General features: G+C 49.2%; 1 protein-coding gene across 3 annotated transcripts in view; it reads left to right on the top strand.

Annotated features, from left to right (window-relative positions):
- The window catches only part of JAKMIP1 (janus kinase and microtubule interacting protein 1), a 132,044-nt gene that overhangs the window by 68,973 nt on the left and 36,517 nt on the right, over positions 1-26,554 (top strand). For all 3 annotated transcript variants that reach the window (XM_065877910.1, XM_065877911.1, XM_065877912.1), the window contains 5 exons: positions 8,012-8,221; positions 9,017-9,136; positions 12,187-12,333; positions 13,264-13,404; positions 14,954-15,013. In XM_065877910.1, coding sequence (XP_065733982.1) covers positions 8,012-8,221; positions 9,017-9,136; positions 12,187-12,333; positions 13,264-13,404; positions 14,954-15,013 — 678 coding nt within the window. The remainder of the gene's footprint in view (positions 1-8,011; positions 8,222-9,016; positions 9,137-12,186; positions 12,334-13,263; positions 13,405-14,953; positions 15,014-26,554) is intronic.

Below are 26,554 nucleotides of genomic sequence, written 5' to 3'. Positions count from 1 at the left end.
TGTCCATCCCTAGACTGGTCGCCAGTGAGTGACAGAGCATCAGTTCACAGCTTAACAAGCCAGTACCAAGAATGGCAGAAGAGATGCACTGATTTTAAATGTCTAATGTATAGAAAATCTAAGCACATACCGATACTAAGTTCTCAGAAGTATTCCCCAGCCCCTTTTCCCTTTGTGTGTGTAGGGGCGGTGTTATCACATAATAGGAAGAGAAGGCTTTGGAGAAAGTCTCTTCTGGGTGTGAATCCAGACTCCCTCACTGGTTAGCTGTGTGAGCCCAATCAAGTTGCTTACGGTCTCTAAGCCTCTGGTGCCTCACCTACAAAAGGAGGAATAATCACGTATCTGTTACAGCATTACGAGAATTAAGTTAACTAAAGCATCTATCCGGAGCTTATAGATTGTGTAATAGAAGGCATGTAAAATATGTTCCTCTGTTACAGGAAATGTATATTTAAGGTAAATAAAATGGGGGAAAACCAAGTATTTGCACAAGAGACAGACTGAGCTTAATTTAAAACGAACCAAGGACTTGGTGTCTGTTTCCATTTCAGTGCCAAACAGAAGTATCCCCAGCTCAGGTAGTCTCAGTGTGTGGGGGCCACTTAGGAGAATAGAGTGAAAAGAATAAATGTCCATTTCTCCAGTTCTCCACGCATTTGATAAATGTCCCTCGTCAGACAGGCCTCTTGGCAACATGTTCAGAAAGTGGCCTGCGTTTTGTTTCTTTGTCAGCTGGATTGGATTAGAAATGCAAGAAGGCTTCCAGGCTTCCGCTTACACATTTAACATGCCTCTTAAGAAACAGTTAAGAAGAAAAGGCAATTATGGTCAATGTGGGGCTATTGGACACATTCTTTTAGACCAGTTAGGATTAGGTCTGAGAAGACTCCCCCCTCCCCCCAATACACAGGGACTTAAAATCTGGAAGTTGTTTCTCTTTCATATACAAGGTCTGTAAAGTGCTCCACAGAGTAGGGTAGGCCACAGGGCCTCTTACCTCTCCCCTCAGAAGGGGCTCTGGGATGTGGCCATGGTCCTCATGGCCCCTCATGCCATGGAGTGCCAGCCATCACATCTGCATCCCAGGTTGGCAATAGGAGGGCAGATGAAGGAGGGTATGGTCTTCATTTAAAAGCACTTTTCTTTCTGGAGGTTCTATATACTTCCACTTCCATCTCTTTGGCGGGAAGTTACTTGCTCAGCCTCACCCAGCTGCAAGGGGAGCTGGGAAATGCATGGCAGCTCCTAATAAATCCTGGTATGGCACTCTGTTCATTTCCTAGGGCTGCTATAACAAACTCCATGGCTTATAACAACAGGAATTTATTCTCTCGCAGTTCTGGAGTCTAGAAGTCTGAAAACAAGGTGTCAGCAGGGCTGTGCCCCTCTGAAGGCTCCAGGGAAGAATCTTTTGTTTGCCTCTTCCAGGCTTGGGTGGTTGCCAGGAATCCTTGGCGTTCCTCGGCTTGCAGCTGCATTACTCCAGCCTCTGCCTCCACATGGTCTTCTCTTCCCCATGTGGCTGTGTCTTGTCGTCTTCTTATAAGGACACCAGTTACTGGATCTAGGGCCCACCGCAATCTGTTATGATTTCATCTCAGTTATATCTGTAAAGACCCTATGTCTAATAGGATCACATTCTGATTTTCCTAATAGACATGAAATTTGAGGGGGACACCATTCACCCAACTACAGGTACCAAGGAGGAGACGAGAATGGATCTTGGGGTAGCAGCTTCTTTTTCATTCTTTGATGCTCCAAACTTTGCAAATGAAGTGGAACTAACAGAATTATTCACAGATTGGTGGGTTCGTTGGGAGCTGGCTAAACTGAGGTTTTCACTGAGACGAGTGTCCTGATGGATGTGACTGCTGAGAAATGATTAGATTCTGTGCCTCTGGGGCTGAGAGAGGGCATAGTGAGGGCTTTGCAGGGGCTGACCTGAGTCTGAATCATGGATCTGCTTCTGACTAGTATGTGGGCACATTCACCTCTCAGGGCCTCAAGCTTATCTGTAAGATGGAGTAAATAATGTCTACTTTGAGGGTCTTTTGAAGACTGAGAGAGTGTCTCTTAAGTACAAATGTAGTCCCGAGCTCACACTAGCATGTAAGTGAAAAGTGATAGCCGTCATCCAGACTGTTGTTCTTTCCCTAAGTGTATGTCAACTAGAATCTTATGGTTGCAAGTGACAGAAATTCCACCTCAGACTAGCTTAAACCACGAGTCTGTCGGCTCTCATGACTGAAGTAGCAGGACTAGCCTCAGGCATAGCTCCAGTGGCACTAATGATGTCACCCCGGACCCAGGTTTCTCAGGCTCTGCTGTGTCCCCGGATGCGTCATTCTCAGGCTCTGAGCTCTCAGTGTGCTGGTGAGATGCCACCACTGTGCCGGACCCCACATCCTCACAGGAAACAGCCCAGTTGATTTACAATGTTGTGTTAGTTTCTGCTCTACAGCAAAGTGAAGCTGTTATACACATACATATATCCACTCTTTTTTAGATTCTTTTCCCACATAGGTCATTACAGAGTATTGAGTTAGGTTCCCTGTGCTATACAGTAGGTCCTTATTAGTTATCTATTTTATATATAGTAGTGTGTGTATATGTCAATCCCAATCTTCCAAGTTATCCCTCCCCCCCCCTTTCCCCCTTGGTAACCATAAGTTTGTTTTCTACATCTGTGACTCTATTTCTGTTTTGTAAATAAGATCATTTGTACCATTTTTTTTAGATTCCACATATAAGTGATATCATATATTTGTCTTTCTCTGTCTGACTTACTTCACTCAGTATGACAATCTCTAGATCCATCCATGTCACTGCAAATGGCATTATTTCATTCCTTTTAATGGCTGAGTAATATTCTATTGTATATATGTACCACATCTTCTTTATCCATACCTCTCAAAGGACATTTAGGCTGCTTCCATGTCCTAGCTATTGTAAATAGTGCTGCAGTGAACACTGGGGTGTGAGAGAAGCTCTTTCTTAGCTCCTAAGGAGAAACAGGAGGGTCCTAGCAACACCCTCTTCCGGGCTGTTGGCTCTGATTGGGTCATGTATCCATCCCTGAACCAGTTACTTGTAGGCGGTGGAGCCATGCAGGTGATGTGAGCCAATCAGGGCCTGCCCTGGGAACTTGGAGTGATTTCAGCCCCACCCCTCTCCTGAACCACATGGTGAGAGTGGGAGTGTGGGAGAAGGGGAAATGGATGCTGGGAGGCAACCCAGGAATGTCCAGCACACTCAGGTGTTGGGGTTTGGGGAAGCTTGAGAAGCTCATTGTCAGAGGTTTATACTTCCTCAGGTCCTCAGGGCAGGGGGCAAGATCACTAAGGGCCCAGCCTGGGGGCCAGACCAGAGTCGACAAATAGAGTAGCTGTGTGAGCTGGCAGGTCTCCTGACCTCTGGAGCCTCAGGACTCTGGCTGGGGAAATGTGACAACCTAGAAAATGTTGGCTCCACAATCTATTCCACATTGTCCATCCATTCCTGGATGCCATCTCCACTAGTGGAGACTGTTTTCTGGGAACCTTTCCCACATGATGGGGTGTAAGCCCTCTGCTCATTTTCTAGGATAAATGGGGAATCGGTGCTCTTCCAGGCTGAGAGTTTGGATTTCCAGAGATGTCTTGCTTAAGATGCTGTTCTTTCTTGTGGGAGGAACTAGTGTAATGCAGTGGTGGAGGCAGCGCTTCCGGGCTCCCGTGCAAAGCCAGGAGGGTGCAGCTGGGATGCTGAGGGGGACGGACTGGAGCCCTGCCTGTTAACTTGTAACACCTCCCCAGTTGGCACCACTGATTCCCCTCGATTTATCTTTTTCTCCTAGCATTAATCATGCTCTGATCTACTCCATGTTGACTTTTTTATTCTGTTTTCAGCTACCCTCCCCTCTGGAATGGAAGCTCTGAGGGCGGGGACTCTGATCTGTTTTGCTCGTCAGTGTTTCCCAGCACCTGCTGATGGCACTCAATTCAGTATTTGTTGAATTAATGAAAGCATGTTTAAGTGGTTTCAATTAATGAACTTTCGCTGGTTCACATTGCTTCTGGATTGAACTCTGCAGTGGCAACAGTGTTTTCTGCATCATCAAGCGTTCTTCCCTACAGCGGGGAGGGGTTCCCACCGCCGGCTCTGAAGAGCGGGGAGCTGCGGGTGGCCGCCGCCAGGGGGAGCAGCAGGCACATTCTGCAGCTGCTGCAGGAGAAGCTGCACCGGGCACACCCTTGGCTGGAGTTCCAGGAAACTGTCATGGGGAGGTGGTTGGGGATACAGAGGGAAGGGGAGTATCCTTTTTTCTTCTAAAGAAAGGCCACTCAAAGAGCTTGTCAGAGCTCTGGGACTTTGCTTGAAAGCCTCAGTCTGGAGGTTGGGGGTACCATTTGCTGCCTTCTGTAAACTGTATTTTGTAAGTTTTTCATGGTCTGCTGTTTAAATCAGATCGCCTTCCGTTACGCAGGAGCTGAAGTGGATTACTAGTGGCCGCTAACGTTGATTGTGTGCTTGTAAGATGCCGGGCTCTGTGCTAAATTCTTCCCGTGATTGAAGTCTCCCCACAGTTGGACGGGGTGTTCTCAGTGTCCCCACATTACTGAAGCTGAGGCTAGGAGGGATGGCCCAGTCTGCCCAGAGTCACACAGCAGGTAGGGGTGGGGATTTAAGCTAGCTTCTGTCCGCCCTCAGGGCAGGGCTCCTAACTAGCATTCTCTGCTCTAGCGATGTTTCAAGTTACAATCAGCTTTAGTTTGTTACCCTCTGAGAGTGTGATGAGTGAGAAGCGCATTTGTATTAGTTTCCTGGGGCTGCCTTAACAAATGGCCACAAACTCAGTGGCTTAAAACAACGGAAGTTTACTCTCTCACTGCTCTGGGCTCCAGAAGTCCAGAATCAAGGTGTCAGCCGGGCTGCGCCCCGCTGAAGGCTCTCGGGGAAGACCCTTCCTTGCTCTTCCAGCTTCTGATGGCTCCAAGAGTTCCTGGGCCTGTGGCTGCACCACTCCAATCTCTGCCTCCCTCTTACATGGTGATAAATGGAATATTTATAAATGGAATATTTCCTGCCATACCAATAAACAAAGGATGTCACAGTCATCAAGGACTGCAGCCCTTCAACGTGAGCCGGTGAGCCCCGAGGAAACTCAAGGCTGACAAGAATACCTGCCATCTAGCAGCCCTCAGACTGCCTGCAGCGGTGAGCCCTAAGGAAACTCAGGGTGTGAAAATACAGGATACTGGCCCCAGATAGCTGAGGTGCATATCAAAGGAATGATTTCAGTGAGCCCAGACTCTTGCATCTTCCCATAATGCATAGAAAAGCACTAAATTCCTTGACTTGAGATATCTGGTTTTCTTTAATTAACAATCCTCTTTTGACGTTCCCTCCTACTTTGCCTTTGTCGCAAAAACTCCTCTATATCCTGGCTCCTCCCCTCGCCTCCTCCGAGCAGTTTCTCAGAGTTGCCTGAAACACTGTCTCCTGGGCTGCGGTCCTCATTTTGCCCCCAATAAAACTTAACTCGCAACTCTCACGTTGTGCTTTTTTTTTTTTTAAGTCAGCAATGGCCTCCCCTCTATGTTTTTTTCCTTTGGTCTGCATCTTCTCTTTGTCCTATGAAGACACTTGTCATTGGATTTAGGACCCAGCCAGTTAATCCAGGACGATTTCCTCATCTTAAGATCCTTAATTACACCTGCAAAGACCGTTTTCCCAAAACAGGTCCCATTCACAGATATCTGAAGTTAGGATGTGGGCATGTCTGTTTAGGAACCACAATTCAAACAACTGCAATATTCATTCATTCATTTCCTCAATATTTGCACACCTAATGGAAACAAAAGTCTAGGAACTACTATTTACTGAGACCTACTATGTGCATGCAACAATTATAATTAGAGCTAATGTTTATTTTATGCCTACTGCGTGCCAGGCGGTTTTTATGTGTTAATGTATTTCATCCTCAAAACATCCCTATTATTATCCCCATCTCACAGTTGGAAAACTGAGGCTTAGGAAGAAATCAAGTAACTAAACCAAGGTGACAGAGCCAATAAGTGGTGGCATCAGGGCTACAACCCAGGCAGTCTGGGCGCAGTGGCCTTGCTCCTAAGCAGCCTGCCTGTCTCTGCTGTACCCTTCAGCCCTCACAGCTCCCCTTCCAGGTGGATGTTCCTATATCCCCATTTTACAGGTGAGGAACCTGAAGCTTAGAGAGGTTGAGTGACTTGCCAGAGGTCACACAGCTTGCCAGTGGGGGATTAGTCTCCAGTTCATACTTTTGTACTCCATGCACAGTGCTTTTTCCTCTGTGACACGTTGTTTTATATCAGTTGGCTTTAACCTTTACGTTGGGCAATCAAGGTAGTATCCACGTTACGTTGCCTTACATACAGGCCCGCTCGTGGCGGGCACTCACAGGTATGTGTTAAATAAAGCCACATCGTATAGACTTTATCCAGATTTCGTTGCAACCATCCTTACTAAAGCATTAGTATTCTCTTCAGAACTTTTTAATGTACCTTATCTCAAATAGAATTTATTCCTAAATCCCATGATGATAGTAATCACTGTAGCTGAAACTCTTACGATTTTTGTCAATTAATGAAACTCTAATACTTGGGAAATTTCCTCTTTTAACACCTGTATTAGTTTCCTAGGGCGGCTGTTACAAAGTACCATGAACTGGGTGGCTTAAACAACAGAAATGTATTCACTCACAGTTTTGGAAGCTAGAGGTCTGAAATCAAGGTGTCGGAGGACCATGTTTTCTGAAGGCTATAGGGGAGGATCCTTCCTGCTTCTTCCGGCTTCTGGAGGCTCCAGGCGTTCCTTGGCTTGTGACCACATCACTCCAGGCTCTGCCTCCATCTTCTCCCTGTGTGTCTCTCCTCTTATAAGGACACCAGTCGTTAGGGCCCACCCGACTCCACTGTGACCTCATCTTAACTAATTATATCCGCAAAGACCCTATTTCAAAATGAGGTCACATTCTCAGGTTGTAGGAAGGACATGGATTTAGGGGAGGGGCACCCCAGTATAGCACCCTTACCGGGGCAGTTTCCCAGCTGTTGTCTTTGTGTTCAGAAACAATCGAAGTGTATGGCCCGGGGCAGAAGCTCCCTCCTCCGTAAGCTTCTTTCTGCTTGGTTTCCTCTAGGGAATGTGGGACGAGGCTGGGCTGGGGGCACTGGGGCTCACGCTGAGGCTCGAATGTGGGGAGGCTGAGGTGCTTTGGAGGCCCCAGAAGCATCCAGTCGGCTCTCTGACCGTGGGACCCTGAGAGACGTCAGGGCGGAGGGAGGAGGTTGGAGTGTCAGCTGCATACGGGGAGTTAGCATGGGTGAGGATGCGGCTGGCTGAGGAGAGGATACAGACTGGGAAGAGAGCCAAGCCTTGGAAACTACAGATTTCGATGGTGACCAGGGCAGGGCGAGAAGAAGATGGAAACAGTGAAGTCCCACAGAGGGCGCGAGGGTGGGAGCCGGAGTGGGCGACAGTGTCAGACGGGGTGAGAAGGAGAGAGGATTGGAAAATGGTTCAGTGAGTTTGCGGGCCAGGAGAGCGTTGGGGACGTTAGCAAGAGCCGTTTACTGGAGGGGTGGGGACGCGGCCAGACAGGAGTGGGAGAGAGGACGACCAAGTCTGTGAAAAAGCTGAGCTGCTGGAGGGCCAGGGGGTGACGGCTGGAGGGCCCTGGCGGGTCAGGATTTGACTTTATTCCATTAAGATGAGAGAGACGCGAGCACTGATCAGTTTCGAGGGTAAGTGTCTGCTTGACCATATAGGTCGTTGAACCCACAGCTCTGTGCTCCTCTGTGCTGGGGGCGGTGACGGCGGAGCAGGGCCTGGGCTGTGCACTACAGTGTCTCTCTGTCCTGTGTTGCTGAGTTTGGCTGCCCCAGGTCCATGGACCTGCTGAACCTTTCCCTGGGCCTAAGGCCAGCAAAAGAGAGCTTTCCCTGGTCACGAGCCCCTACGACTGAATGCTTATTCTTTCTCTTTCCAGATGGATGAGATCAAGGGAAAAGATCGTGTGATTCTGGCCTTGGAGAAGGAACTTGGTGTGCAGACTGGGCAGACCCAGAAGCTGCTTCTTCAGAAAGAGGCTTTGGATGAGCAGTTGGTTCAGGTCAGAGAGGCTGAGCGGTACCACGGTAGTCCAAAGAGAGAGCTCCCACCTGGCATAGGGGACATGGCCGAGCTCATGGGTGTCCAGGTGAGGGGCTCATGCAAGCACTGGGGCCTCAGAGCTGACCACCTACCTGTCCTTCCTCCTACTGGTCATTCTTCTGGCGAACTTGCCTGCCTGCCTTTCCCCCACCCCTCGCCTTCCCTCTCATCCATCTGTGCGTCCTTCCTTCCCTCCCTTACCCCTTCCGCCCCAAACGTGGAGCTCAGTTGAAAAGAAATGAAAACATGAGTGCCGAGTATACAGTGAGAGCTCAGAAAGGGACCCAGTCAGGACAGGACATGACTTAAAGGCAGAGCTCTGCCCATGAGGAGAGCTCAGCCAGCAGAGAGGGCACCTGGGGCCACAGCTTGGTACTTACCAGGCACAGAGGAGGCCAAAGCTGCATTCATTCATTCATTCACTCATTCATTCATTCACTAAATACTCAAGTGTCTGTTGAGTGTGCTGTGTGCAGATACCACGTGAGGTGCTGGCGTCTCAGTGGTGAGTGAGGTGAGCACAGTGCCTGCCCTTGAGGAGCATCCTGGAACTCTGTGATTGTGCCTTTGTCAGAGATGCTTGGCGGGCAGGGGTTGGGATGGGAAGGCCCCCAGATACCACGTTCAGATGTCAGGGAGCCTCTGGAGGGTTTGAGGTCTTGTCGCCTTTGAGATGAAGTCTTTCCACATGTTGCTTGATTTGGGGGAGCCCCAGCGTGGCGCATGGTCCTCCTAGTGAGGAGCTCACCTTTGCCCTCAGAGTTTTCCACAAAGGGTCCACAGAGCGCTTTGACTCAGTTAAGCTTTTTCAAAGTATGTTTGTATCTTGCTTCTTTTTTAGGATCAGCATATGGACGAGCGAGATGTGCGGCGATTTCAGCTAAAAATTGCTGAACTGAATTCGGTGATACGGAAGCTGGAAGACAGAAATACCCTCTTGGCAGACGAGAGGAATGAACTGGTAATCAGCCCCCAAGAGGCAGATGGCGCCTCGGGATGCAGGAAAGCAGCCCCGGGGCCACAAACCACGCCCTAAACAGGAAGTTAACGCACAGGCCATCTGGTTTTCTCTACTTTCCTTCTCATTTCTTCCTGATTAAAACTCTAACACTCGTTTGTTGAAGAAACCTGTTAGTGCCCTTGATTCTGTAGGAATTTATCCTGAGCTAACAATCAGAGAAGTTCAGTGAGGGGTATGGAGAGGGTTTCCGTTGCAGTGTTGTTTATAGTAGCAACCAAAACCGAACCAAAACAAAACCAAGCCCCACCTAAGTATTGATCAAAATAATTATGGAACATTTATGCAATGAATTGCGTGCAGTCATTAAGAATGATGTTATAGGTCACGTTTATTTGCCACAATGAATTAAATGATAAAAGCAGTCTACAGAACAAAAATACATTGTCATCATCGTGGATTTTGGAAGTTGTTTTAGGTGGTGTGATTATGGATAATTTTTATTTTTTGCTTATCTAGTTACTTTCTTTTGCATTAAAGTTCACATATTTCTAATTTTAAAAGTAGTGAATGTGAACTTCTGGTTAAAAAAAATAAATCTCTAGTAAAAATAGCAATTTCTTGAATATGTTTAAGTTTGCTGGATAAACAATTAACCTAATTTTTATGTAGTGGTAGTCAACACGTACAAATGTCTTGACCAATGTCTCTTAATATTTCTCTTTATTCTAAATTTTATTATGAAAGTAAGTGTATCAATATATTTGAAAAACATGGGAGATGAAAAGTGTTAATAAGTGTCACCTCTTCATAATTTTAACAGGATCAGAATAAATTCATTTCCTTCCAGTATTTTTAAAGGCATATTCTTATATAGTTTTCATCAGACTGCACATCTAATATTATGTCTCCACTTTTCATTTAAATATTCATGAGCTTAAAAAAAAATCCCTCATGAGAGGCAAAATAGTTTACTAAGTGGATTAGAAAAAAAAATAGCTTGCTTGAAACAATGCAAACCTTCTGAAGTGTTTAAAATAAGAATCAATAAGCTGGCCAGCACTGGGACCTTAAAATCATGAGGTAACTTCTGTTAACAGCTTGAGGTGATTCTCACATGTTTTTAATGCTTATGCAAATATTTTGACACCCACGAGGAGCCTTTTTTTTATTGTTTTGTGGTTACAAATGGGACATTTTCCCTATGTAATATTGTTCTGCAACTTGCTTTTTTCACTTGCTGTGTCAGTTACAGCGCCCCCAGCAATGCGTGAAGATCCGCCTTTGTCTCTGTAACAGCTCCATCATACTCTGCTGTGTAGACAAAGCATGGTTTATTCAGCCATTCCTCTACTGGTGAAGATTTAGGCCGTTTCGCGTGTCCTTGCTGTTGTAAACAATGCCTCACAGAAGATACATTTCTGTGTTTACCGACTTGAACTTTTATTTCTGCAGGATAGATTTCTAGAGGTACAGTGTATGAGTCAAGGTCCATGTTATACTTTAATGGCTACCATCAGTGTTTTATGTTAACTTTCACAGCCTGGTAACCAAAAGCAGGGGTGTGCAGTCAGTCCCTTGTGTTTGGTTCTTGGTCCTGGCACTTTCTGTGTGGTACATCACCCCACCTCTTTGTAGCCAGGTTCTTTGTCTGTGGAATGGGGATGGGGATGGGCCCCCTCCTAGGGTGGTGGTGAGGGCTAAATGAGAGGGGATGCCTGGAAGGGCCGAACATCGTTTTGGACACATGGCGAGTACTTGATAGATGCAGTGGTTCTTGTGATTGTCGTGATACTGATAAATATTTTAAATTGTTTATAATTTTCATCCATTAAAATGACTCTGCGAAGACTATCACTGTGCATTTAGTTCTCATAACAAGTCTCTGAGGCAGATACTACCATTATTCCCATCTTATAGAAGAGGGAACTGAGGCTGAGAACTCGGCCGTGGTCATGCAGCTAGTCTGTGTGTCACGGAGGACACCGTGCTCAGAAGGAAAAAGAGTGGATGCCTCTAATGGAGCAGCCTGCCAGTCCAAGCTCCCCCTCCCCCTCCCCTGTCATCTCCCATGTCTCTGTCTCGCTGGACTGGCCTCCACACAGCAGTCAGAGTGATGGATTGTTCTAGAAGGCAGTCCTGACCACAGAGTGCTCCTGCCTCAAAGCCCCGGGTGCGGCAGGAGTGTGGCTGCAGGTGCAAACAAATGGCAGAGCTCTCAGCTCCCTAAATCAGACCTCACCATGCCCGCCCCTTCTCTGCCCATCCCCCAGACTCTGTGCTCCCACTGCACTCAGCGACACGCCGTCTTCTTGTCCGTTCTGAACCCCTGGATGTGTGGTTCCCCGGCCTGGCGTGTCCACCGGCGCCTGTCTCACTGTGTTCTTACCTCTGTTACCGTCTTTGTCCTCTTCTCCCGTCTGTTGGACGGTCACCCCATCGTGTCATCCCTTTGACCCAGCTCCCAGCACAGGGCCCGGGCCCGAGAGGGGCTCCCCAGATGCTGATGGGATGAGAGAGACTGGAAGGACACCTCGTCAGTCATAGGGACTGTGCTCAGAGGACTCAGGGCGTGGCTCCAGGGCTGGATGGAACCCTGAGCATTGAGGCTGGCATTGAGCAGGGCCAAGGGATCGTCTGTTGTCTGAAAAGTGTTGAGCTTTCGGCTAGGTCTCTACCTGGAGAGGAATGGTGGCCAGGAGGAGCTAGGTAGCTGGAATGACCTTTATGCATGTGACCCATGACCTCTGGGGGTTATGCCCGGAGGTAAAGGAAGTGTGGAAGAGGCTCAGGCCGCTTGCCGGCGGGGACGACCTGAGGGAGGTCTCTGGGCCTCCGTGTTGGGGCTGCACCCCCTCCTGTTGCCCTGCCCGAGGCCCTCTGAGGCTCAGGTGGGAGCCTGCATTTGGAAGCCAGGTGTCTGTGGGCTCTTCGTGGTGTTTGCACCACCCAGGAGATGTGGTCCCAAGCAGTGGCAGCTCCAGGCCAGGGGGCATCTCCACTGGCCTCTGAGGTTGGCTCTTACAGCTGCTGCCCTCTCTGTCTGGCCACAGCTGAAACGCTCCCGTGAGACCGAGGTCCAGCTGAAGCCCCTGGTGGAGAAGAACAAGCGAATGAACAAGAAGAACGAGGACTTGCTGCAGAGCATCCAGAGGATGGAGGAGAAGATCAAGAATCTCACGCGGGAAAACGTGGAGATGGTAAGTCATCATCTCGGAGTCCTTGCCTCTGCCCGGGCTCCTCCAGCCCCTGGCCCTCACCGTACACGTTCCCCGGGGCCACCTCCTACCCACCTCCCCCAGGAAGCCTGCCGAGCGGTCTCAGTCTGCACCCGTCCCTCCTGCCTCTGTTCTCCACAGTTCACAGCACCGTGGGCGTCTGTGCCTGACGGAGAGCCCGGGGCAGTCAGACGGTGGGTCTCCGCCCAGGGTCCTTAGGCCCAGCCCTCATTCTCTCAGCTTCCTCATCTGTGAACTGGCAAGGAAAATATCAGCGCTGTGGGTTTAAGGAGAGGATGGAGTGATGGCGTAAAACATTTTCACAGAAAACCCGGTGCACTGACGAAGCTCAGTACGTGAACGATTACAATTTTGCTCTGAGTGCTTTGAATTTGGGCCTTTTATTTGCTCCAACAAGAATGACTGGTCTTTGTGGTCAGGGTGGTGTCATGCCGTTGACGGTTTAAGGAATACTCTGAGGTTCATTGTCTAAACTAGTGTCAGTCATGCCCATTTTACAGCTGAGAAGACTGAGGCTCCGGGAGACAGAACACCCTTCTCCCACGCCCTGGCAGGTCCAGGTGTGAGTGTGTGTCGTTACCACGTGTTCCGTGCTCTCTTTCCCCAGCGACCAAGCTTTCCAGGCTTGGTGCAGACATCCACCTCTCCCCACCCCAGTGCCCACCCAGCCCTTCCTGTCAGCATCGGGCACAGTCAGCCACACCTCAGGCCTGACTCCGGTCTGCAGCTGTCCACTCCTCCAGCTTGACGACCAGGGGGCTCTCATCCGTCCCTCCATTCTTCCATCCCATATCCCCAAGCCCACACTCCACGCCCTGACGCGTACGGTGGGTTCCTATCAAGTGTTGTGGATGAGTGGCCCTGCAGTGCCCTCTCTTCCCTTGGCTGCAGAAGGAGAAGCTGTCGGCACAGGCGTCCCTGAAGAGGCACACTTCCTTGAATGACCTCAGTGTGACAAGGGACGAGCAGGAGATCGAGTTCCTGCGCCTGCAGGTGCTGGAGCAGCAACATGTCATCGACGATCTCTCGCTGGTATGTCTGCGTGAGCGTGAGCGACAGCCCTCCGTGGGGCGCATGAGACCCAGGCCCCGGGAATGGCAGCAGGGCTGCAGGGCGATGCTGCTGGCAGGGTGGGATCTCACAGAGCTCCTCCTGGTGATGGGCACCTTCCCCCTTTGTTCTTCCAGAAAGCAGCCTCCACTGGTTTATACGACATCACTGGTATCTGGGAGCGGTTTTCATGGCTACTCGTTTTCTCAAATCTTATCCCTAGTTTGCTGCCATTGAGAAGCAGCATCAGTTTTTTCAAAAGAGCCTTCTGGCCTCTACAGGGTGGGCATGATCTGTCCCCAAGAAATCTATTTTCTTTTCTTTTAGCCTAGTTGTTGCAGACTGTGAACTTGAAAACTGGAACCTTATGATCAGAGCAGAATTTGAAGGACTTGTTAAGACTGTGTGTGTGTGTGTGTGTGTGTGTGTGTGTGTGTGTGTGTGTGTCAAGGGGGTATGTGATGCTTCCATTAGTGGATCTTCAAAAAGTAGAAAAGCCAGTGATCAAAATTATAGAAAAGGCTTTGACTGTAATTGTCCAATTCATTTTGCTTTCCTATCTCTCTATCTCTACTCCTTCCTTCTCTCCTTCCACTCACCCATCCATCCTCCCTCCCATCCCTCCATCCATCTTCCCATCGTCCCCTTCCTCCACCCATCCCTTCTTCCCTCCTTCCCACCTTCATTCCAACCATCTTCTAATCATTTATCCTTCCATTCATCTTTGCTTCATCACACGAAAGTCTTTATGCCACATAAGATGAAAAAAACACACTCAACAAAACAATGATAGAGTTGAAAGAGGAAGATTAACAGATAAGACCAGAGAAAATGAAGATAGCAACATCAGTTAAGATCAGCAGGGACACATGGGTGGACCATATGGGCTGTGGCCAAGCACCAGATTTGTCTCTGGGTTTCCTGGCAGCCAAAGAGAATAGGAACATTTGATTAGGAAGGAGACAATTCACTGGTTTTATCTGGGGCAGAATGCTGCTACTTCTGCTACTACTCGATGGGTGCCATTTCTACTGACAAGAACCACAGGTACCCACCGTCTCTGAAGGGCGTGTTCCAGCCCATATAGCAAAGGAAGAACCTGAGAATCAGAGAAATGAGGTGTGTCACCTGACCAGGAGGAGGCCCCATGGGGATTTGGCCCCAGCTCTGTCTGAGATCAAAGCTGCAAACTTTTAAATTTTCTGCTGGGATCACTGACAGCTGATGTCTAGTCAACACTGCCTAAAGTTTTATAGCTTACAGCCCCAGAGACAGACAGGCTGGAGTTTTACAGGACTGGCAAATCTTGGCATTTTTTCTGGGATGATCCAAGTCCAGTTAACGGCATGGCTCTGTAGCTGTCAGTTCTGAGAAGCAGCCATGCCTTGGGTGCTCAGAACCTGGACTGACCCAGGCCTGGTGCAGACAGGTAGGCACAGCAGCTTTGTAAGTTACGCCCTCTGAAGTCAGCTGGGTTGGTGGATGTGATGTGAGGCTGGCTGAAAATCCCAACAGTTGTGTTTCCTTCTAGGAAAGAGAACGGCTCTTGCGCTCCAGAAGACATCGTGGGAAGGGCCTGAAGCCACCCAAGGTGAGCGTGCGAGGGCGCAGCTGCCCTGCTTTGGCTCCGTGCCAGGGTCTGCAGGGCAGATGGTCCAGGCATAGGGGGAGAAGCGAGCAATCCATAGAGGAGCCCTGAAGGCAGACACACTCACATCTCTGCATATTCGATGGTGAAAAACCCGTTATAACTACCTCTCAAAGCAACGTGGGGCTGCTTACTGTAATTTATTCATGGAAAATTTACAGATGAATTCTGTATTTAGGCCTCAGGGGATGCTCACCCAAAATTAAAAACTTAAATACTTAGACCTTTGGAAGGATTTAAAAGATACTTAGTCTTGGTTTATAACATCTATATCCTGTTTTGAAAAATCAGGAGCTTCGGGCTTTTTTGGAATGATACAAAATGCGTTCTTTTTGGAAAGTGTGGCTTTGCCCATTTTATAGAGATGGTGTCCAAACGTCCAGTGAAGAGAGCAGAGCTGGGTTTGGAAAACTCAGATGCCCACAGGGACCAAGCTGGAAAGTAAAAGAACAAATTGGTATTTAAAAAGGATTTAGTTTGCATTAATACCCGTAAACATTTTTCACTTCCATGAAGCTGTGGGCCTGTTCTCCTTTTTATTGAACCAGATGCCCCTCATGGTTTATCTTTGGGTAGAGATATGGTTGTAGAGAAATATTTCTCTCCTATAAAGAAAACAGCAGTGCAGATGTCTTACTGAATGATCACAGATATATGGCTTTGGTGTCAGGGTGACAATAGGGAGTGGTGGGGACTGTGGAAAACTGGGCCCAGACTATCAGCTGCTATAAGAAAGTGAGCCAATTGGTATCAGATATTCCAGTCATTCAAGAGAAGTGGGACTCCTTATGCATTAGTTTTCTAGGGCTTTTGTAACAAAGTACCACAAACTGGGTAGCTTAGAACAAGAGAAATGTGTTATCTCAAGGTTTTGGAGTCTAAAAGTCTAAAATCAAGGTGTTAGTAGTGCCGTGCTCCCTCTGAAACCTGTAGGGGAATCCTTCCTTGCCTCGTCTTAGCTTCTGGTGATTTACTGGCAATCTTTGGCTTTCCTTGTCTTAAAGCTGCATAACCACGATCTCTACTTTTGTTGTCACGTGCCATTTTCCCTGTATGTCTCTGTATCACGTGGCTATCTTCTTATAAGGACACCAGTCACATAGGGGTCCACGCCACTACAGTGTGCCCTCATATTATTGCAATGACCTTATTTCCAAGTGAAGTCACATTCTGAAGTACTGGGGGGTTAGGACTTTAACATATCTTTTTTGGGGGACTCAGTTCAACCCGTAACACCTTTATGTAAAATCTAAGGGTTGTAAATATTGGTGCAAATTGTTTATAGTACACTCTGTGGGCCAAATAAAATATATCTGTGGACCGAATTTGGACACATGGATAAGTGGTTATTTATACCATCTCATTTAATCTTCATAGCAACCCCGTGAGACTGGTGTTATTTTTTTTCATTTTAAGGTTACAGGAAGTATATAGATATAAAATTTAGAAATGAGTCAAAGAGGTAAAGTAATTGACAAGGCTGACCTTCAGCCTCAAGTCTCGGGCTCCAAGGCCCAAGCTTGTGCCACCAAGTGAAGTTGAATGAGATACAAATCTCTATGCAGTGACATTAGAAACTCAGGAAAGGGAAGTGGTTCAGCAGAACTTGGTTATTTTTAAATATATATATTTTACTATGGAAGTAGTATAACCACATTGTAGACTATCTGGGAGACAAGGGGTCCATCACAGCAGTACCTCCCCAGTGCGATCAATGTTGGCATTTTAACGCAATCTCCGCTCCCCCCATCCTCATTCTGCTTCCATTTTTTTAAATAATGTAACCGTAGGGCTTCCCTGGTGGGGCAGTGGTTGAGAGTCCGCCTGCCGAGGCAGGGGACACGGGTTTGTGCCCTGGTCCGGGAGGATCCCACGTGCCGCGGAGCGGCTGGGCCCGTGAGCCATGGCCGCTGAGCCTGCGTGTCCAGAGCCTTGCTCCGCAACGGGAGATGCCACAACAGTGAGAGGCCCATATACCGCAAAATAAATAAATAAATAATGTAACTGTAACTGTCGAATACACTTCTGCACCCTGGGTTTTTACTTACTACTATACTATAAAGCATTTATCCATGTTATGTTGCTGTCATCATAAATGTGAATGTTCGTGGCTACATAATCCAGGGAGTGGATGGGCTATAGATTTGTTTACTGTCCTGTGTCTGCCGGGCACGTTTGCTTCCAGCTCCTCACGGTTATGAATAATGCTGCAATAAATGTGTCTATGCTTAGCAGACCACTCTTCACGGGCCAGTTCTGCTGGATTCCCTGAGTGTTGAACATCTCATTGGGTGACCACCCTTTCCGTCTTCCTGGACTTCCTTCTTCTGTAAATGTCGCCACAGCGAACTCTTTTTGTCCAGAAAACTGTGTCCATAGTCTGGATCGTTCCCGTGGGTAGATTCCCAGAAGTCAAAATGTGGGTCAGAGGGTGTGAAGGCTTCAGTCAAGAACATTCGCCCCCAGCCTCCCACCCCTGCTTTATAGAAGGGTTGCGTCATTTTGCACAGTTGCCAGTAATGTACACCAATGCCATTTTCACCACAGGACATATGTTTAAAAAGCAACAATCTAAAGGTGTTCAGTTTGTTGCATGAACTGGATGTGCTGCGGCCTCATATATCCCAGAAAGGTTTTCAGGAAACCCACTTTGGAGCCGTAACTATATTTTTCAAACCTTATCAGAATGCATGGAATAAGAGAAGATTATGTTTCCCCTTTTCCTGTTTCTGAATGTGTCTATGGGAAGGAACTTTACAGAGGCCTAGAATGGGCTTGGGATTTGCTAGGCTTGCATGTACAGCCGGCAAGGAGGGCAGCACCTGTGTCCTGCTCACCATGTCCTGGTCACTGCCTGGCACACAGTGGGTGGCCCTAAATAGTTGTTGACTCAATAAACAAATTGCTTTTACTGGAACGATACATTTGCCTGACACTGGGTCTTCTCAGGATGGGGATGTTTGGTCACTGTAATTGCAATAGTTTCATGCCACTGGAAGGTGGAGTTTGGGAACTTCTGTGGGAAATTTCCTGACCTGATTCAGGGTCTTTCCCACTTACTATGACCCACCAGCACCTTTCTTTTTCTCAAGGTTCAGTGTACAGCTGTTTCCCTTATGCTACTACTCAATCCCAGCTTGTCCGGGGCTGGATGGGATGAATATCTGGGTCCATCGGGGACCCGGTTAGGTTTTTAATTCCGCAGGGCTGCCTCTCAAGCTGGGCAACTTCCCTTCCTCCTCTCCACAGGCCGCAGGGATTCAGTACTTTCTTTTCTCTCCTTAAATGCCTCCATCGCACTCTGTCCCTTATGCATCCACGCACTTTACCACTTTGTCCGGGTCCTTGCATGACACAGTGTCATGGTGAATGCATTGAAGTTTCCAGAATTTTCTGGAAGTCTGACAGCCATCCCTGCTCTCTGGCTGTTGCAAGCCTCCCTGGACTCTGCAGTTCCCCCGAAGGGGCTCCTCTAATTCCACACCCACAGCCCAGTTGCTGCAGAAGTGCTGAGGGCAGAGCAGTGATGCCAGCCCTCATCTTCCAGGGGGCCATCCTGTCCCCGAGGGCTACTGACCTGTCTCATGGGTCTTCTGGGGACAAGACTGGTGTTGGCTGTCCCTGCCCGGGGACCCTGCTAGTTCAGCCCCGGGTGGAGGTTGCAGGAGAACGACCCTGAGCGGTTCCTCGGGCCCTGGCCAGGGAGGGGGACTTGCTCTGCAGAAGGTCTGATCAGGGCCTAACTGGAATCAGAGCCCCACCATGGAGTGGCGGGTGGTAGGGGGTCAGCCCGTGCGGCCTGGCAGCGGACAGCTGTGTCTTAGGAGAGAAATGGGCACGTGAAGAATGGCTAAAATTAGTACACTTTGCTCATACACCTTGAAAGTGGGGCTGGGATCTTGGATGAGGCTCAGAAACCGTAGCCTGGAACAGCGTGGGGGTCACACTGGCTCCTAGCTGTGTGGCCTTGAACTCTGGGAGCCTCGGTTTCCTGGTTCTTACAATGAACATCACACCCATGAGATTAAATGTAGCTTCTGGCTCCATGCCTGTTGAACTGAAATTATAAATTATAATTTCTCTTTCTCCCTTCATCTTAAATCAGTAGCTTTCTTTTGGAGGGCCTTTTAGATGCAAGTTCCCAGGCCCTGCCCCTCCCCTCCCCCCCACTCTAATTCACGTCACCATCTTTTAGATAGAGACAGTCTCAGGTAGCAGTGAGGTGGCATCTCGATGCCCTGTAGACAGCAGCCATCCTTTGAGGGGAGGATGGGAAACATCAAAGCACCACCTGAGAATAGGCCCTTCCTTGGGTTCAAGCATCTGTTCTGTGGTCCCCTCTCCCAAATGGACCAGGGGTCTGCTGTCACCAGGACACAGTTCACACCTGGGGAGCTTCTGATACGTCACTCCTGGTCAGTGGCTCCTGCATCCGTTCTGATAGGACACCTAGGGCCTATCCAAACTTGACCTTGTGCCTCCAAGGCCAAGCCTGCGGCCTTGTGGAGGGAAGGACCAGGGTCCCAGCAGCTGCTCTGGCACAGAAGCCAGGGTGCCGTACCTTAGCCTAGCTGGATGCCAGGCACTTTCCATCACGTGAATACATTTCCCATTTTTAAGTAGCCAAAGGAATCTTTTTTCCCCTTTCTGGTTGTTTCCACTTGACTTTGTTCCTGTACAACCCTTCCCCATGGCTTTGTCATCAGCCTTTGAGTGTGGAGAGGGCTGGATCCTGCCTCGTTCGTCCAGTTATGAGCAGCTCCCAGCACAGCACCCGGCCCACACAGTGGGGCTCAATCACATTGACTAAGTGAGCTATACTTCCTTTCAGTCCTGCTGGTCTGTGAGGCTCCCCGCGTGGCAACGTGCAAGGGCTTTCGCTGGGTGTTTCATTCCCTGGACGGGACAAAGGCTTGTCCCTTCCAGGCTGGGCAGCACCCCTGTCACTTGTTCCCTCCTCCATAACCTGGTCAGGCAGGTGGCTGAGCTCTACATCAGTAGTACATGAGGCCCCCAGGAGCTGCTCCAGATTCCGCCTGCTGGGTTTTTGGGGCTGTTTGGTAAAGGACTCGGGAAAAGATTTGGGTCCTGGAGATAAAACATGGGGACGATTTTGAAGATGCAGGGCAGCTGAGTAGCTAGCCGCACATGCAGTCTGCACTGTCCCGACCTGGGGCAGCATTGCAGGTTGCTGGGCAACGGAGGGGGGAGAGAAAGCAGAGCTGGGGGCCTGACCTGGCTGCAGAGCCTGCCCAGGGCACCTCATCCCGCATAGCAACGCCCATGGGGACATCCAGGCCATACCCGAAGACTTTGGAATAGACAGGAGGTGATGGTGGTTCTAGGCAATGTATTCTAGCAGGGCAGGAAACCCCAACACGGGGAGTGAGCATGGGGGTGAGTCTCGGTCTTCGGAGAGGAGCCAGCTGAAAGGCGGGTCTGCAGCTCCTGGCCTCCCGCCTGGTGTTAGGAGGGGATCCCAGACCCAGGGCTGAGGGGCTTGAGGCAAAGCTCCCTGATTCCAGAGCCCCCCCCCTCTAGGCCTCTGCTTCCTCATCTGTCTCTACCATCTTCCTCTGGGCCCTCATCTGCTGTCCTGGGGTTATTGCCACAGCTCCCTGGCTGCTCCCCTGCTTCCAGCATCTTCCTCCCCCGAGAGCTGTTCAGAGCGATCTTTTTACGGCACAAGTCTGACCCTGCCACCTTCTTCTTAGAAACCCTCCACTGGTTCCCCATTTCTTCTGGGACCTGGTCCCACTTGCCTCCTGACCAAGGCCTGTGGTGGCTCATGTCCTCAGTGGGCTAGGAGGTGAAGGCCAAGGTGGTGCAGCTCTCAGCCCTTCCCATCCCCCCATCTCTCTCGCCATTGCTCCATCATCCGTGGAGCATCTGCCTTGGGCACAGCACAGCGTCAGGTGCAGAGGGATGCCTCCACTCTTGAGGAGCTTCCAGCAAAGGTGGGTCTAAGTAGGTCCAGGAGGTTGGACATGTGTCATGGACATGTGTCATGGTGTCCACAGAGCCAGGAATCTGCTTGCAAGTCAAAGGTTGTCTTTCATTTTTCTTGAGGGTTCAGGTGTAGAGCAGCTCAGAGAGAAATCAGTCTTTAGGCTTATCGCAGAACTCAACAATTTGCAGATGACTTGATTTCTAGGATTATCTCCCTCTTCCCCATTAGCCAGGATTTTTTCTGTTGCTAGCATCAAAAACGCAAAGTCATTTAAACAAAGAAAAAATTTATATAACTGAGAAGTTTAGAATGGTTTCAGGCATGGCTGGATCCAGATGCTCACACGATATTGCCAGGTACCTGTCTATCTCCATCTTTCAAATGTACTTTCCTCTGGGCTGACCTCTTTCTCAAGCAGGCTCTCCCATGTGGTGGCCCAAACAACTTTAGCAACTTCAGGCTGGCATTATACCTGTCTAGCAACCTTTGTGGTCAGAGGGTGTCTCTCCTTAGTGGTTCCAGCAAAAGTCCCAGAGCTGGTGCTCCTTAGCTCAGCCTGGTCACAGGCCCATGCCTGAACCAGTCCCAACTCTGCCTGGGTGGCAGCTCATTTGGAAGGATGACTTAAAGACTTAGCACTAGGTTGCATAGTATGACATGGTTACGTAGCTCATATCACGGCTCCTTTGGAAGGAGCAGAGTATCAAACATTATTGAAGTTAAAACATATATGAACTTGGCTATGTATATTTTTCCTTTTGTGAATTAATGTTGCTTTACTACCTTTTAATGTTGCTTTACTACCTTTCAAATTACAGAAGTTTTACTTTTTAATGGTAAGATATGCCCTTTTTTAAACCCTCCATTAGGAGGGTTTTTGTCTTTTGATCTTATGCTTAGAGAAGCTTCTGCAAGAAACACAAGGCCCTCGTAGGTGCCACACAGGTGGGAAACTGAAGACCTCTCTAGTTGCAGTTTTTCTGTTGGATGATGGTTTCTTTCGGTTCGTATAAATGATAAAAACAAATACTTACAGAAGAATTGCTGAGAACCCATGAGTTTAACTAGTCCGGGGCGTGTACAGGGTGGACGGGGATCAATAGAGAAATTTCCCAAGCCTCCCTGTTTTGGGCTCTGGTCGTGAAGAAGCCTCTCTCAGCTTCGTGGTTGCTAGCGCTGTTCCCGGGGGCCCTTGTGATCATCCAGGGACCCGGGCCCATGGACTGGCCCCGACAGCAGGGCGGCTCAGGGAACCTGGGGTCTGGGAGGAAAGCCCCCAGAGAATAAGCCAGCCTAGAGGCCGTCCTCTGTGACTGACACGCCCAGGCCCGGCCCCTGGAAACCGGCTCCTCTCAGCCCACAGATCTGCCCCAGAGCTGGCATCCCTTTTAATAAAGGTGCATCTTCCGGAGTACCTTCATTCTCAGAGCTCTGCAGCAGAGAAGGAAGACGGTGGGCTTGTGTGGTCGAGGGAAGGACAATGCTCTGGGGAAGAATCGGTGCTTCCTCCTAGGACTTGAGAGAGGCCTGGAAATTGATGGCAATGATATGGCTTTCGGCTCCCTCGACACACACAGCTAGTGGGTCCTGCAGCCCCTCCCCACCATGGAGTATATCCTCTTTGTGCTGTACTTCTCCTTTTTCCTCTGTCTCTGCACCCTGGTGTGCCTGTACTTTTCTGGCTGCCAGGAGATGACCTATAAGCATGACGGTGAGTGGCCAGCTTTGGGGGATTGGTTGTGGCCATGTGAAAGTAAGTGGCTATGATCGGGGAGCTCCTTCCTGTGACCACGATTGTTGGGAATGACACAGATGAGGAGAGAGGAGGCTGAGAGAGGCTGGAGTCAGTTGAGGGGTTGTTTATTTGGGGGGTGCCTCCCCTTTTCCTCTCCATCCCATGTGAACTGCTAAGAATGAGCGTCTATTCAGCACGTAAATGGAGAAGAAGTGTTTATTTTTCTGTCATGTTTTGCCCAAACTGCATTTGAAACATTTGGCTTAGTTAGTAAAAAGGTGTCAGCAAGGCGAGACTTTGGTGGTAAAGAAAATAGAAGTCTGGAGGAGTGTGCCCCTTTTATATAGAAAATGCACTCGGAATGGACAAAGATGGAAATTTTATGCTCCTGAAGTGTCTTGTCTTAAGAAATTCCCAGAGAATTTTTGAACAATGGAGGCTCCAAAAAATCGACGGTTTCTTTCATGCTTGACTTTTTTTAAAGCCCATTATGAGCCGAGCATTTGAGGAAACGGTATTTGCAGGTGATTTTCCTCTCATTCCTTGGAGGCTGGTGTGGTATTTTGTGTACATGAAAATGCAGTGGAAGGCAGCGTTACTTAGTCTCCAAGAAGACAGCCACCAGATTTTCACTTGAAACATTAAAATGTCTTTTTCTATCTTGTTGTTTTATTAATAAAGGCATAAATATACATAGAACATTCTGGCTTCCCATTTAATACAGTCACTTAAAAAAACTAACCCTCAGAGGAAACAAACTAACCTCACCCATAAGTTATACAAGGTTGGGGGCAGGTCATAGTCAGCTCACTGCTGTCCTGGAAATTGTATGTGCCGTGTATCTGTGGATTTGTCTCCTTTCTGATTATAGGGCTATAATTTGAATGTCCTTTTGTGTTTGATCCCCACTCTAAGAGCTGCTTCCTCCTTCCCTCACTGCAGCATGCTTCCTAGGGTTCTTGGTCTCTGGGGCCACATGACACTTCAGGGGGCTCCACTTGAGTCTGGGCAGGTCTGCTTTAAATGCGCGGCTGCGGCGTCTGTAGTTAATACACTGTATTAGGGCACAGTAATTGAGTACTTAACTCGCAGTCCCGCAAGTTTTCAAAAAGCGGGTTGTCCTAGGTAATGGAACACTGAGTCATCACCTCCCAGAATGGCCCATGATGCCTGCAGTGAGTGACCACCACTCAGCATCGCGTCCTGGTCGTGTGGAGACCGTGAGGCTTGATGTTTCCTGGGGCTCCATCGGTGTGCCAGGCAGGGCCCTCCCCGCATCACCGCTCACTGCCACTCAGCACAACAGGCCTGTCCCCAGAGGCCTAGCGATTAGCAGTGTTTACAAGAAATGAGGTCAGCTGAGTGGCTGCCCAGAAAAATAAGGAGCCTGAGGCTCGGGTGAACTGCGTGTGTGCAGAGGAGCTGAGCGCTGTAAATGCATCCGCCATCAGCTGTCATAGCCACAGCTCCCTGGAGATGGAACATCGTTGACACTTGAACTCAGGTGGGGTTTCTCAACCCAGGGGCAGGGGGGATTTGAGTGTAGGATTGTCTCCTCCAACCTCCACTCAGAAAGGAGCCTAATAGGGCCTCACATTCCTACCTGGTGGACTCACCTGGGGTGCACAGTCAGGTGGAGGCCCAGCTGATGCTGGCTGCATGAATGAGGGAAGGGAGGTCACGTGCAAACCCGACACTATTTGTGGGTAAACAGGTTTGTTTGGCATTGAGTTCATTGCAAATACTCATTGAACAACTGATATTTGAGTGTGTCAGGTCCTGGGCTACGGTGGGGAACAGAAGAGCCCAAATCCTTGCTCTCATGGAGCAAAATCCCTGTCCTCATAGGGCCTATATTCTAGAGGAGAAAGACAGCTAATAGACACATAAGCAAAATATGTCTTATGTTAGGTAGCGATGAGCACTATGGAGAAAAATAAAGGAAGGAGAGCAGAGGTTGAGGTGGGGATAGGTTAGTCAGGACTTTGATGTGGTGGTCAGGGAGGTCTTTTTTAATGTTACATTTGTGCAAGGACTTGAGGGAAGGGAGAGAGAGAGCATTGTGCATTCGGCGAAGAGCACCTAGGCAGTGCAAAGGCCCTGTGGCAGGCATGTGGAAGGTGCAGGTGTGTGCTTGGCAGTGTGGCTGGAGCCCAGTGGTGAAGGGCATGAGGCCAGAGCAGAGTAGGAGGCAGGTCCTGCAGGGCCGGTGGACTGCAGTGTGGATTGACTTTTACTGAGGTATGGTGCAGAGCCGGTGGGCTTTGTGCAAAGGACCAATGCGACCTGACTCTTGTTTCAAAATAGTTCATCTGACCACCAGGTTTTGGGACAAGGGCAGGAGCCGGAAGGACGTTAGGAGGCAGTTTTTAAAATTTCAGTGAGAGTTGATGGTGGCTTGAGCCAGGAGGGAGGCGCTGGTTCCTGGAGGATTAGATTCCGGGCTGAAGATGGAGCCAACAGGATTTCTCCCAGAGGCGTGGAACATGGGGGGCGGGGCGGGGGGGGGGGAGCCTAGGTTTTTGTCCTGAGGAACTAAAAGTATGGAGCTGCCAGTGACAAGCACGTTAGACTGTGGGAACAGTTGGTTTGGGGGTGTCCACTAGCCACCCATGGAGCTGTTGAGGAGATTATTTGGGAGTTCACGGGGCAGTACCTGCCCCTCCTGTATTAAATAAACAAAAAGGAGCACAGGGTGAAAGCAGTTTGCAGAAACACGAATGCCAAATGCAAAGCCATTGTGGATGACAGCGGTGGTCAGGTGCCTTCAGTAAAGCCTCTTGAGAGACACTAACCGTACAAGATGACAAAGGAGCCCCCTTCTTCTCCCTTCCTGAATCTGAATTATTTCCTAATCATGTTATTGATTGTGGTACCAACCACATTTTTCTTACATCTGGGCACATGAGATTGTACACAAGCATTAGCTGCAACAGAGTGGGAGGTGCCCTGCGCATGTGGGGAGTGCCCTGACCCCTCCCTCTGTATGTTGCGGGGGGGGGGGTGGGGGGGTGGGGGGGCGGGCGGGGAGGGGGATCTGGGAAGAGCCGGTTCAGATGAACAGGTAGGAGCCTGGGCTTGGCTCTGGATTTAGTTATAGTTCTTTCTTCATGGTCAAGAGCATTCATTGATTGTAAAAACAAATAAAAATCCTTCTCTGAGGCTATTTTGGGGAAAAAAAGTGCCAGTGTTTCTGGACAAGGGATGTTGATCTGGTGATTGTGAGTTGACATCTGCAGCCCCAGGGGACGAAGCTCTTTGTGGTAGTGACCAGGCCTGGTTTTGGTCTAGTTGGAGCCCCCAGGCCCAACCTAGTGTCTGACCCATAGAAGGCGCTCAGTCAGGTGTTTGCTGAATGAATGAGTGAGTGAATGAAGCCCCATCTCCTGTGATATTTGGGGTGGGAGAAGTGCTGGACAGGGTAACCGGGAGGCCAGCACACAGAGCATTTAAAATTGCCTCTGAATCTGAATATTGGGTGTATGTGGGTCTGTTACACTCTTCCTTCTCATTTTGTAAGTGTTCCAAGTTTTCCATGACAGACGGTTAAACTAAAATTGCCTCACGGGGAACGTCTGGTGAGGACCTGGGGCCCACACTTGTCCAGCTGGAGTCCCAGGGTCCACCCGTGGACAGTCTGCCTCACCACCTTCCCCTGTGCCTGGTCTAGAACACCACGTCTCACGTGGCTCCCCTCCCCTCCCCCTCCTCAGTACAGCAAGGATGCTGCCCACTCGTACTGCCCTGGGCGTGGTGCTTGGTGACCTCACTTTGTGCCCACAGGTGAGGTGGGGGGTCT

Source organism: Phocoena phocoena, chromosome 5 (assembly GCF_963924675.1).
Source record: "Phocoena phocoena chromosome 5, mPhoPho1.1, whole genome shotgun sequence".
Lineage (NCBI taxonomy): Eukaryota > Metazoa > Chordata > Mammalia > Artiodactyla > Phocoenidae > Phocoena > Phocoena phocoena.
Note: the sequence above shows the minus strand (reverse complement) of the source record. Positions and strands in the feature narration are given on the sequence as shown.